The 14220-nt window shown below is 39.4% G+C and overlaps 1 protein-coding gene across 1 annotated transcript in view; it reads right to left on the reverse strand.

Annotated features, from left to right (window-relative positions):
* The window catches only part of LOC101848348, a gene marked incomplete at its 5' end in the record, with an annotated part of 86597 nt that overhangs the window by 16187 nt on the left and 56190 nt on the right, over nucleotides 1-14220 (reverse strand). Inside the window, 11 exon segments of the mRNA XM_013081741.1 lie at nucleotides 22-149; nucleotides 2214-2486; nucleotides 3602-3697; nucleotides 3996-4176; nucleotides 4360-4513; nucleotides 5634-5795; nucleotides 7132-7444; nucleotides 8700-8905; nucleotides 9646-9890; nucleotides 10313-10459; nucleotides 11460-11563. Of these exon segments, the coding sequence (XP_012937195.1) occupies nucleotides 22-149; nucleotides 2214-2486; nucleotides 3602-3697; nucleotides 3996-4176; nucleotides 4360-4513; nucleotides 5634-5795; nucleotides 7132-7444; nucleotides 8700-8905; nucleotides 9646-9890; nucleotides 10313-10459; nucleotides 11460-11563 (2009 nt within the window).

Consider the following 14220-nt stretch of genomic DNA (forward strand, 5'->3'; position numbering starts at 1 on the left):
AACAAATGCAGCCAAACTTACTCTGCTGTGCTCTTCGTGTGCAAACTCTCCAGTGCTCCGGGGTGTCGCTCTAGCAAGTTGTGCAAGCCATTGGCGTAGACCCACACAGCGTCGTACACAAAGCTGGCAAACTTGCTCTCTTCTACGTTCTGGTATCATAGGAAATTGAAGAAAATTATCATATAAAAGTAGGTCATAAAACTTTTTCAATTGATGACTAGATGAGAAGAAAAAACATCAGATTACCTAACAATGAACAAAATCACATCAATTGGGACTGAATTTGGTGTAGTGTATATGATTGGCCCCACGGAAAATTGCATTTTTGAAATGGAAAAATTGCAAAAAATTGCAAAGGTTAACTGCCTAAAAATTGCAAAATTTGCAACCTTCCCATCCCAGGGGCATTAATACGGGCTTAACATTATTAGTTTAAAAAACATGACAATTTTGAGTACCGGTAGCATAAAAGCAGCACAGCCTTTTAAAAAATCATGACCCACAATACAAATTCATCAAATGTTATTAACAACATTTACAAGTAACAACACATGAGTATGTTAACAATAAAGTAATCGACCAAAAATATATGATAACGCGTGACACAAAATAACAGAACCCTCGGTTTTCGTAATAACTTTTTAATGAAGGCATAAAATTTGACCAAATTTAGTACATACCGGGTACTTGGTTCATGCAAAAACCTAGAAGTGTATGAGGTTTAGTCTATAAAAAACCCAAAAAATTGACAATAGGGATTTTCGAAACAACATACAAAATAAGCTTATGCTCCAATCAAATCAGATCCTGTTCTATTTTTCTCTTGAAACCTTCGATACACCGGTAATCTGTATTTAAATCTATTTCAGATATTTTCTGTTTTAAAACCGGTATGGTATTGTTTTAACACTAAGTCAAATCCTAAAATACAGCAATTTTTTTTCCCCATGTATTAACAATACATGAACTAATGTAGATCTAGATCATTTCTATAGCACCCACTCCCGTGTGAACACAGCTTAAGGCGTTTTACATAACGGGGTGTTTACGCACAAGGTACGCGGACACCTAGCCTCAGTGTCTACGTACACGGTAACCGGCAACCGGGCATGTAGTCTCAGTGTCACGTACACGGTAACCGGGCAGTTCAGAATTCCAAGTTCAGTTTTTGTCATCCGGTGTTGCCTTCAACTACAGCCCTTCCCCGGCTGTACCTTTAAAAAAAAAATCAATAATTCCTCCCATTCCGGAGCTCTATACTTCGTAGCGCACAGACTTTGAATGAACTTTGGTGACCCCAACCGGTACTCACAATGTGATGCGAAAGCACAGGTTAACTGACCGGTAACGATGGCGAGCCCGACAAGACGCGTGTATAACTTTTTAAAAAAATTTCAACAAGTGACAGCACAGGACAAATATTGGTTTATTTTCATTCCGGCTACCGTGTACGTAGATACTGAGACTAGGTGCCCGGTCACCACGTATGTAGACACATGCATCATGTACGAACAATATTCACGCGCGCGCACACACACGCAAACACACTCACGTACACCTCACACACACACACACCTACTTCCTTATCACACGCGCACGCTTACACACATTAGATAAAGGCCTAGCCCAGAGAAGGCCACCTTCTCGGCCTAGCCTATGTCTCAGTTTGTGTTGTACATGATGCATTTCGGCCTGAATTTCCGGTTACAGCTTTTAGAGTACGCTCAGTAGGCTTGAGCTGGGCCGATACCATGATTTACGTAGGCCTATCGGCTCGCACCATTTCGTATTAAAAATTCTATTAAAATTAAAGCGTTGATGTATTTTTGCCTAAATTTGCAAGAAATTGCGGAAATTGCGAAAATTGCAAAAAATTGCAGGTTTATTGCGGAACTCTACGAAAAACGTGGCCGCAAGTGCGGCCGCAAGACCGCGATTTCCTGCGGGGCCAATTACGAAAATGCTCACAGTTTCGATTACTACAAGCAAATTCCAAACAGTCCCAGGAAATTCAGGACAGTTGGCAAGCACCTGATATTATTTGTGAATTCCAAAGGCAAATTTAAGACACAGTAAGTAGACACCAAATTTGACCTAAGACTTTAGGTTTTAATTCATGACATTAATTAAGAATGATCAACTACTCTTTAAAAAAAAAACAAATACAAAAACAACTATATTTAAAAAATCTTGAGTTTGCGAAGACACCACACCTGTTCTCCACAGCGACGAGCATACAACGTCCGATAATCATTCACCGAGATGCCTCCCGCCACCTCCGTATCTGCAGGAGCTGTGAACGCCTTTGACAGCACAAAATGACCTTGGGCCGCATACTCTACTTGAGCGGAGGTGCAGGGCACATTTTCCCTCTGAGCATAGGCCTCCTGGTGGTTCGGCTCGCTGTTGTAATACTCTACATCCACCCAGTCTTCAGGGTACCAGGAAGGTAGGAACCACACATACCCGTCGTGGGCTGTCATTTGCTGTTGAAAAGAAAACGGACCTTATTTAACAAACACTGTCTAAAGACAAGAAGTAAGTTTAGGTTCAGAAAGAGTCCTACAGGACTTATAACATAAACAGGTCGATATAAGTGCTGAAGATTAGCGGTGTTGCTACATAGCAACATTAAAAGAAAAGGAGGAGAAATAAAGATAGCAGTCGTTTGATAGGAAAAAACGAGCAAACCACACCAGAGCACCCTCAGACAATACTCTTTGAGACAGAAGAACGAAAAGTAATAATACAATTTTCAATAAGTTGCATCAAATAACAAAATGAACAACAGCAAAAAATCATCTTTACTCGAACAGACTGACCTCTATAAAAGACTTTATTTAAAAAATATAAAAAAAAGCCTAACAAACAATTACAATAGATGTGCTAACAAACAATTACAATAGATGTGCTAACAAACAATTACAATAGATGTGCTAACAAACAATTACAATAGATGTGCTAACAAACAATTACAATAGATGTGCTAACAAACAATTACAATAGATGTGCTAACAAACAATTACAATAGATGTGCTAACAAACAATTACAATAGATGTGCTAACAAACAATTACAATAGATGTGCTAACAAACAAATAAAAAATCATAATAAGGGCGTCAATATGAACGAGTGCAGAGACTAAAGTAAAGGACGATAAAATTAGATTTTTGAAAAAACATAGTGTACTAATTAATATTTCTAGGGTCTCATCTTAAGGCCTAAAAGTACTAAGACTTCCTAGACTAAGTAGGCTACTAGCCCAAAACTGGCTTTTAAAAAAATGAATTTGACAGCAAGTTTAACAGAATCCAACAGAAAACAACAACAAATAAAATAAAGGTAAAGAAAAGAATGAAAACAAAAAACCCACAGAAAATAAAAAGTGGGGGAGTAAGCTAAAGCTCCGTTTACGCAACCAAACATTTCTGACAGCATTTTTTTCAAAAAGATATTCTATTAAATATAAAAACAAAGTAATCTTACTAATTCAATTCACCACAGTTCAGTTTAGGACAATCATTTGAAGTACAATCAACGAATCAATTAATTACATGAAAACAGAGGTTGTTGTAATATAATACAATTAACGCAATCTCACCAATTTGTACGCTTCACACATAATCTCTCTCGCCACGTTGCTGAACACATCTGCTATGATTACCCGCACGTTTTGCATTTTGAATTCCTGCAGTATCTGAAAGAAAAAAGTTGTACATTTTGATTAAGTGACAATCTTCGAAATCTTCTTTTTTGGACTCATCACAGGCATGTGTGATCACGGTCTCTGCCAATTCTCCACCTGAATGGAAAAGCAAGTTTAGATAAACTGAGTTCATCATTATTATTATTGTCATTGTCATCATTACTATTGCCATTATAATAATATTATTATTAGCTATTATTACTATTATAATCTTTATTATTAAAAGCCCAGACAAACAAAGTAACAGAGTACTTAAATAAACTAAAGATACAAAGTCAGACAAAATTACCTCTCTAACGCCTGGTGTTCCGGTGGTGTTAAGGAACTTCCTGCGTACGATGAGAGATATGCCATGGTGGTGGAGTCGATCCTGTAAGGTCAGGTGATACCCTGGGAACTCCTGGCCTCCCTCAGCGAGTGCTCCGACCACATCCCAGCCAAGCTCTTTGAAAAGGTCTGGGTACACATACCTAAAACAAATTTAAAAAGCAAACAAATCCAAATCAGTATTCATATCGACTTCTCAAAATGCCGCATGGCAAGAGGCATTCTTCGTAGTCATTTGTCAATACAATCTCACTCGACTTTAAACAGCTTCTCATTATTTCTTCCAAACAGTTCCAAGAGCACATTCGATATCAATAGCCACTCACGTGTAATGCTGCACTGGTGGAACTGTGCGGAAGAAGTATGGATATTTCTGTCTGTCCGATAGGTCCTGGGCCTCAGCGCCATAGCTCACCATCAGCATGTGGAAATGTTTGGAGAGGGACGCGATGCGCTCTGCAGGATCAGAACATCCGGTACCTGAAACAGAAAATGCATGCTCTCCTTTTGCTTTTGTCTCAAATTCCAACACTATACAAGATAAGATTTGACTGCCTTTGGCCTTTTTGACAGACAATCTCAATTCACCTGGTACTGATAGCCAGTTAAATCAGCTGTCAGTTTCCTTCTAAGGTGTAGCAGCTGGATTTAACCCTTTGAGCCCTGACCTCCTGAGGCTGCAGTGTCCCTCTGCCTGAGCTCCTGAGCGATATATTACTAACATTTAGGTGATCGTTAGAATCACATTCCATATCCCACTCATGGTAGTCCTCATCATTACTGGCATCTCTAATTCAGAAAGATCTTCAAAATAATTAGTGACATCCTGTGTGGTAAACATGGTTTCCTGCACGTGTTTTGTCCCAGGTGGGCCAGTTTGGGAATAGGGTCTCGCTCACCAGTTTACCAGTGGCCATGCATACGGGCAGTTTTATGCGCCACCCGTGTTCTGGTGGCGAGAGCTCAAAGGGTTAATCAGTCGTAACTTGAGTTGCTATTTTGGTTTATTTATCCCCATTTTTATAGCAAAACATTTCAACTCCTTCACAAATGAGATTTACATCCAATTTACATTGTACTTTCTGGAAATGTATATAGGTCTGCGACCTTTACTTGCTTGATTTGCCTCTTCTCGAGCATTTATCAACATAATTATGGTGAAATCATCCAATTTCTCCTGACACTACAGCCCATTTAATAGCAACACTTAGAAGGTTAAAGCAGTATGCAAGATCATACAGCTTTGTCTGGATGGCACACATAGAGGAGGTAGACTATAAAAGCTGGGACCAAGGCCATTAAGAAATAAAAACATTTAATACTCTTCGCTACCTTAGAATTATAAGTTCTATCTGCTCAATGTCTAGTTTAGAACAATTTGGCGCTAAAAATTTTGAGTTTCAGAGCATGCCAAGCTTTTCCAAATGCAATTCTTTGAATATCTTGACAACAACTTGAATGATCTTACAGTTTTGACAGAGAAGATAAAACATTTGGTCTCTGATCTCAAGGTCTTGGTAACTCAAATCGGTCAAAAATGTCGGATAGAACTTTATAAATTCTAAGGGATCGTATTGTGACACTATGCACCAAGTCCTACCTAGTATTCCCACGATGGGCGGCTCAGGCTCCAGGACCATAGATATGAACCTGCTGATGGCCGTGTCGTACTGGCACTCTGTGTCTGCCACCAGCAGCTCCAGCGTGTGGTTGGGCAATGTGTTGGGGTCAAGGTTCACCAGCTCCACCGCAAGTTTGGCACCTAGGCAGGCAGTTTATTGGTAGGTTGTTGGTACACATGTAGGTAGGTAGGTAGGTAGGCAGGTAGGTAGGTAGGCAGGCAGGTAGGTAAGTAGGAAAGAAGGTAGGTAGGAAAGAAGGTAGGTATGCAGGCAGGCAGGCAGGCAGACAGGCAGGCAAGTAGGTAGGTAGGTAGGTGAAAGGGTAGGTAGGTGGGCAGGGAGGTAGGTAGGTTGGAACAAAAGCAATAATTTTATTCAGCATTAATTATAGGTCATTATCTCAGATAACATTAAGCACACACGTATAACAAAAGAGACTTCCATGAAACTGTATAAATTATAAATGACATAGCTTGCATATATCAGTATCATTTTTTGCAAAATATTTTGAGTTGAAAAACAAAGTTTCCATTATGAAATAGAGTAGGTTATACATATATATATATATATATATATATATATATGCCTTCTTCTGAGGGTTAAACATAGAAGACTTTTATCACTTGTTTGACTTAGGAAGGGGGGAATGAATAATTTCCTTACAGTAAGAATCATAAATTTCATATTGCTGTACATGGTTTCCTTTGCCTCCAGAAGACTACGTTTCTCTACAGAATGGCAGCCTGCTATAGTCTAAAATATAGTTGTGCCAGCAAAGAGAGTGTTTCCTCACCAGCCATTCAAAAGTACAAGTTTTCTCACATCTCCCTTTTCTTAGTTAAATTCTCAATGAACAGCTGTTCTGTTCCTCTGAGTTGCCAAAAATGTGGTGAATATATATATATATATATATATATATATATATATATATATATATATATATATATATATATAAAAATATATATATATATATATATATACCCAGATGCAGGTTGAGAAAGGCAGGTGATGATGAACAATGAACAGACAGAAAAGAAAACTTGCATTAAATTCTGTACCAAACAAACAAATGCCATGATTTCTCAATAATTAAAATATTCTGAGCATTTATCATTAAATTTTTTAGCTTTAGTAAGACTTTTACGGCACTTGCAACACAATAAGGTCATATAAGTGCTGAAGGTTAAAGTGTTACAAGAGAGTAACAAACAAAAAAAAAGAAGGAGGGGAGATAAAAACGATAGATGTTTGATAGGAAAGAGGAAGCAAACCACACCAGAGCACCCGCCAACCACCCACCATTAAAATTTGAACAATCGACTTGCTTTTTTTTGGTCAAAGGTAAGTTACAGTTTCTTTGCCCTTTACTGGAAGAAAGTTACTGTGCTTTCATCAGTTTCAACATCACAAATCATAAGTAGGCCACATAACAATACCATATGTGGCATACATCCTATTTTTGTCAGACTTCCTCACCTAACACTAGCCCAGGCTGTGACCAGGAATTCCCTGTGAGTGGGAACAGACCAGCCAGGTGTAGCTTTGGCTTCTCCGTGAGTCCCAGGGGCAGCCACTTCTCCCACTTGGCTCGGTTGTGCTGCACCCAGTGACAGGCCAGCTGCTGCACATAGCTGTCTGTCTCCGAGGCGTTGGCGATGATGTGGTCGTACTCCAGGTCGGTGAAGGTCATGTGGGAGATGATGTGGTAGGCTTCGGGCGCACCGGTCTTGATGGGGCCCCACAAGACTTTGGTGAGTTGGTTCACGGGAAAGTCACAGTCCTCAGGCACCTGAATGGGAGAAAAGAAGAAAACTGGGGTAATAGAGAGTCAGTTCTCTTACATTTAACACAATAAAAAAAAAGAAAACTGAGGCAATAGAAAGTCATTCCTCTGACATCTATTATAATAACAGAAGTAAACTGAGGAGATTGAAAAATGTAGTCTCCTGACATTAGTGACAAGGAAAGAACAAAACTGAGGCAATAGTCAGTCCTCTAACGTCTGAACAATAAAAGAAGCAAACTGAGGTCCTTGAAAAACACAGATTTTGGGATTCTGAACACAATTAAAGAAAAAATGAGTAGGCTAAGTAAAATTTTTAAAACCTACTCAGAGATGTGAAAACGTATATCAGTTTTTATAGCAATAACAAGCACAACTAGACAGCATAAAAGTGGGACTCGTTATGGTGTTGTGTCTGATAAGGCTCTCAAATTCCCAACAGCCAAATCCGGAACAGTGCCAGGATATTCAGGACGGATGACAAGCCTGAAACTTAGACGATAGAAAGTCACAGTCTGTGGGCATCAAAACCCAATAAAAGAAACAAACTGAGGTCACAGAAAGTCACAGTTCTCTGACATCTGACCAAAAAGAAAAGAAAAAAAAATAAGGAGATAAAAGACATCCAATATTACAACATCGGATTGCTTAAAAACGCATAAAATTACATCAAGTGGGACTGGTCTTGGTGTGATGCAGTGAATGTCCTCTCAAATTCCCCGATAGCCAAATCCAGGACAGTCCTTAGAATTTTAGGACAGTCGACAAACCTGGTGTGGTGTAAGCGCACCTTAAGAACAGGACATGTAGCGTGAACACACCTTTATAGTAGTTATTGTGACATAGGTCTAAAGGACATATCACGTGAATGAGACCTCATGTGATTTCGTGCAAGCCGCGGGTAATCTAAGTGTCACTCACTCACTGAAGCCGAAACGAGTAACATCGGCTAACCAAGAACTACCAGACAACCAGTAGGTGGGGCCCCACCAACATCAACTACCATCTAGATCTACTACTCCAAGACTTAAGTAAGTCATAACATAATACCTGGTTTGTTTGTTTGCTTGAGTAAAGAGAAGCACATCACTACAATTATAATCGTCACTTACTGCTGAAAAAAAGTAAGACAACAGACAGAATTAACAGACGGAAAGAAAAAAAGGTAGGACCTAACAGTGGCGCGCTCCAACCACCAGCGGCAAACCTGGAAAATGTAAAAATATCCAACGAGAAAACATTTTTAAAATGTCAAACTTACGTCTTTATGGTCTCTGTGTGTCTCCGGAAAGCTGATCCTGGTAAACTGTCCCGAGGCAATCAACGTGTTGGGGTGCCAGTTGAAAAAAAGGATGGGCTCATTAGCACCTAGCTGATCTTTGATAAACTTGTCAAAGTGATCTTCAAGCCATACAATATCTACCCATAAGTCCAGGTTTTCAATCTGCGATTCCAGGATTCCTGAATCTGAAACAGGGAAATAGATCAGACTCATTACATAAAGCAGACTCAATGAAAAGGTGCACAAAGGACCTAAAAACCAAATTAAGTGAGAAAAAAAAATTACACAAACAAAACTAAAAGCATACATCTAGCAATAATTGCCATTCTTTATTATATACTGTTCTACATTCTACACAAATTTAAACATTACACTAGGCGGCCGTTACAACTGTGCCTGTCTAGGCAAATCTAGGCTGAGTGGGATACATCCTAGCTGATAGATGGAGATACTTAATGAAAATTTTTCCTGCTCAGCGGAACTGAACACTCTCTGTGTCTGACATTATCTTTATGTGATATTTGTTCATCATTTTTGTTAAATCAAAGAATAAAAATTTATTGAGCTAACTGGAAATAAATAACCAGATAACAATTTTTTTTGTTTTTGTTTTAAGGCAGGTGTTTTTCCCCACTAACACAATTTAGATCACTGGGGGAGGATACAAGGTGTCAGCAGAAAGACAAAATACTTAATATAAATTTTCCCCATATGGGAATCAAACTCAGTTCTGCTGTATGTGATGGCGAAGTGCCTAATTGCTACACAGCAGATGTCGGGTACAAGTTTGCCATGCAATCACTTTAAGCAGATGCGAAAAGAAAAATCCTGAATGCTCCCCCGTCAACATTACCAACCAGAATATGACCGCCAAGTGTCTAGTAGATCATTTAACAACAAAAACCAAAATCAAATCTCTACAAACCTCTGTATGCCGCAAAGAGTGTAGCACACTTCTTCCGTTGACCTTGGGCATTTTCTTGACATTTCGGACTCCGATACGCCCGTTGCCTGAAATCAGCATCTACAGCGGTCAGCTCGGGTCGACCCCACCAGGAGAACCGCCGAGCCAGATTTGGGACGGTGAAGGTTTTCCAGTGGTCAACGATGTGCCGGTGACCGTTGGTCCAGAAGCGATCCACCACGGACATGGGAACAAACCAGCCCAGCCTGAATACCAGAGAGAGAAGATCAGGAGATGAGGAGAGGTGTACATAGCATTTGTGAGGTGTGTTGACAAAATGAGTTACTTCTCCCAATCCATAAATGGAGACATGACTCAAATGTGAGTACGATCGTGTTTGAGTTACAACGTGATGGTATCCATCTACCTTGAATATAAGTCGAGATATTTGCGATTATAGGAGGCGGGGTCACCTGGTTTCAGAGGTTAAATTAGCAAGAAAAAGTTGGCAACTTCAAAAGCTCAAGAGTCCTTGGAAACTGAAAATAGACATAAAACGTGAACAGCTAAAAACTAAAAATTCCATAAAAATTGACAAACCAGCCAAAAAATGTTGGTATTTTCAATTTCATCATTTTGATAAACCCCTGATTCCACTAAAATGCCTCTCACATATTATTTAACCTACCTGCCCTGAGGTCCGAGAGGCCCAGCGTCCAGCAGTTGACCAGTGTCCAGCCAGGGAGCCTTGTTGAACCCCGCGGTCATCCAGGCCTCCATGTTCACCATCGTCTCAGCAACAGAGCCCGTGTTCACCTTGGGGGGCTGGCAGTGTCTGAAGGAAGAAATGCATGAATTATGCAAATTTAGTTTTCTTTCATTTTCTTTTCAGTTTTAGTAAGAGTCTTATTTGTTTGTTTGAGTAAAGGGAAGCACATCGACACAATAATGGTTATTTAGTGCTGTGAAAAAGTAAGACAGACAGGTAGAAACAATAGAGGGAAAGCTAAGAAGTAGGACCTTCTAGTGGCACCCTCAAACCACCCGCAAAAGTTTTTATAACACTTGCAACACAATAAGGTCATATAATAAATATATTCTTAAGTACCGAAGATTAGATAAGTCACAAGAAAGTAACAAAGAAAAATAGAAGGAGGAGAGATAAAGACAATAGAAGTATGATAAGAAGGAAGGAAAAACCACACCAGAGCTCCCACTGACCACCCACTCATTTTGTTTGACATTTAAAGCATGAATTGACAATGAATAAATTAGCCAGAGGATTGAGGGTTACTTATTATCGCATTCTCACTTCAACATGAAAAGATGGGGTTTCTTAAAGTTCATTTTGAGTTTGTTTAAAGTTCGTTTTGAGTAAAGAGAATCACACAAACACAAGTATGGTGATTTTGTGCAGGAAAAGAGAAAGATGGCAGGACAAAAAACAAAAACAGAGGGAGTGAAAGAAAAAGAAAATTCAGTGACGTTCAGGAGATACTCAGAAGCAGTACATTTTTAAATAAACATAATTATTTTTCCTTCCTTCTGTCAACAAGCTCAATTATCTCTATGTCTCTAAAAGAGCTAGCTGGCTATTTTGACGGAACAGCACAAGAGAACAAAATATTTAAAACCCATTTCGGACCTTAACCTCAAATTTTCATTCCTCACAGTTTTTTATCTAGTCGGTTGAATAGCGGACTATTAAGATTTTTATACATCCCTCCCCTCTTCATCTCCTCCCCACACCCCCACCCCCACCCCAAACTAAAGGCACAAGAACAAATAACATATAAACAAGCACCCCTGTAAAATATCATAAAGTATGCAATTACCTTGAAGCCATTCTTCCTGAAACTCGGTCGAGCGAGGCTGTGATATTTTGCTTCTCATAACTGGGGCAGTAGGCAATTTCAACATTCTTGTATCCAGCCACATTCTGAAACAAAGCATAGCTGTCTGATTATCTACATAGTCGTTCATCAATTTCTTACAATAAAAGAGAATAAAAACAGCAGAGAAAGCAAAAAATTAAATATAAAAAAGTAACTTCTTTCAGTTGACCGGGAAAGGTTAAGCAGAAATGATCAAGTTATAGATGACCTTTTCCCCCTTCAACACAATTCTCCGCCAAATAAAGAGGCGGGCTGCTTCCACCCTACCAGCTATGGCCAGTGTATCTGGGCTGAAGGGATACAATTTCCCAAAATACAGACGGCGGGACTCTATAAAATAACTTCACAAGTGAGAATCGAGTTCACGTATGCGTACTCATAATATTACGACATTATTGATGCAGTTGCAAGCGCAGTTAAAACTTATAACTAACTGACCTCAATAAAAATTATTCGCGCAACGGCGAACCAGGACACCACAGATGCAGCTTAAGCTAAGCAGCTACCAAGTTGATGACAAAAACAGCAGCACATAGATCTTTCTTCTTCTTCTTCTTCTTCTTCTTCTTCTTCTTCTTCTTCTTCTTCTTCTTCTCCTTCTTCTTCTTCTTCTTCTTCTTCTTCAAGTGCATCTCTAAATGGACACCCCAGTCTCTAGCGAAAAGGCTGCTATTCGCAACAGGTGCTCCAAGCTCTCCTGGTTTTGCATCTTCCCTCTATACGGGGAAGGGTTGTTTTGTATTAGCAAGCGTTTTACGGCACTCGTAACACAATTCTGTCATGATAAGCGCTGAAGATTAGTGGTGTCACAAGAGAGTAAAAACGCAAAAAAGGGAGGAAAGATGAGGCTGTTTGAGAGAAGGAGCAAACCACAACACAGCACCCACCAACCATCCTTAAAGGGGGGGGGGGCTGGGCCAATATTTCTTGATATAAGTGCCCCGAGCATTGGGCAAGACACTACTCGAAGTACACAAATCTATTAATACAGGTGTGCATCGGATTACTATAAAATACCATTAAATACAACAAGTCTACGGCATATCAGTGACCATAATGAAAATTAACAAGCCTACAGGATACCAACAGCTAAATGGAACACTTGATCTATATAAACTAGTCTAAGGCATACTACTTTTTTTCAACTTATTCATCGGGGAAAAACCCCCAACAATTTTGTCCAACATAAAAAACAGGAAAGCTTATAAGCACTCCGATATGATATCACACGTACAGAACACTCTGAATAATTCGGTAACTGGCCCTATGGTATTCATTACCCCGTTATCATTATGTTCATCCATTTGTTAAAAATAGAGGTGAGAAATACTTCTTTAAAAAATGGTGACCCTAAATATAGTGATGATGGTATAATACAAAAAAGCAGTCACTGTCAGCCATCGATGAGAGTCAAGTAACAGTAACCATAATTACTGAAGGCATCGACAGCAGTAAAGGAACTATTTGTACTGCATAATGGTAGAACACTGACCGCAGTAAATAATAATTTTCAACTCTATCACTCAGGTCTGAAAGGGAACAATAATCATACATTAATTTACTATTATCATTAGCCTAAGAGCTAGACAACAATGTGATGACATAATATGACAACACCAATACGGCAACCATTTATATTGGACTCTTTAGTTAAGGACGTTGCAGTTGTGTGGTCAATGAGTTAAAGTAGACCATGGATGCTCTGTTAGCTCAACGGGTATCATACTGGACTACGGAACAGATGCTCCTGGTTCGATTCCCATACTTGGCATTCTTGAAATAGGGTCAACCATTTATATTGGACTCTTTAGTTAAGGACGTTGCAGACCCGTGACTCATGTCCGATCAGCATACTAAAGGAAATGTTGCAGCATAATTAATTATTTTAATCAATCACACACAAATCAGAAACGCTAATTTGAATATTTTGTACGCATGCTGTTGCCTGTCTTTTTCAGTTTCGGATAAGCAAAACACAATTGGGAAAAAAATGTGTACCAGAAACGAAGTTCTTCTTTTTTAATAAAGTGTTCCAAAACTACTCGCTTTCAAACGCTGCCCAGCGGGATGAATATGTGTGGTCAATGAGTTAAGGTAGACCATGGGCGCTCTGTTAGATCAACGGGTATCATACTGGACTACGGAACAGATGGTCCTGGTTCGATTCCCACACTTGGCATTCTTGAAATAGGGTCGATCCGTTGAGTATTCGAGGCTCTCAGCCTATTTGGCTCGATCCTATTGGAGACGGCTGTTAAATTTGGAGGTCCTGTTCGCCTCTTATTTTACCTAATAATAGCGTTAATATGGGCACTAAACCCAGACACCTACTTTCTTTTAGATTGACCACTGCCAGCAACAAATCCGAATCTACAACTTTTCCATATATTTTCTGACGTTGAACAACATCAAAATTTCATAATTCAAGGTCAAATTGTTTAAATTCTTAATCTCTAACTAAATCTAAAGCCGACTAAGCATGCATGGGTGGAGACAAAAAGATTAGAAATGTAACAGGAAAGCCAAAAAAACCCCCAAAAAACCCCCAAACAAACAAGGACAAAAAGAACAAAGAAAGCCTGGCACCAGAAATACAATCTTGAGGTTCCTGTTGGTGACCCTGTGAGAGAAACGGTGGCTGTCCTCTCTCCACACACACACACACACACACACACACACACACACACACACACACACACAC

Source organism: Aplysia californica, unplaced genomic scaffold, assembly GCF_000002075.1.
Source record: "Aplysia californica isolate F4 #8 unplaced genomic scaffold, AplCal3.0 scaffold00144, whole genome shotgun sequence".
NCBI classification, from domain to species: Eukaryota; Metazoa; Mollusca; class Gastropoda; order Aplysiida; family Aplysiidae; genus Aplysia; species Aplysia californica.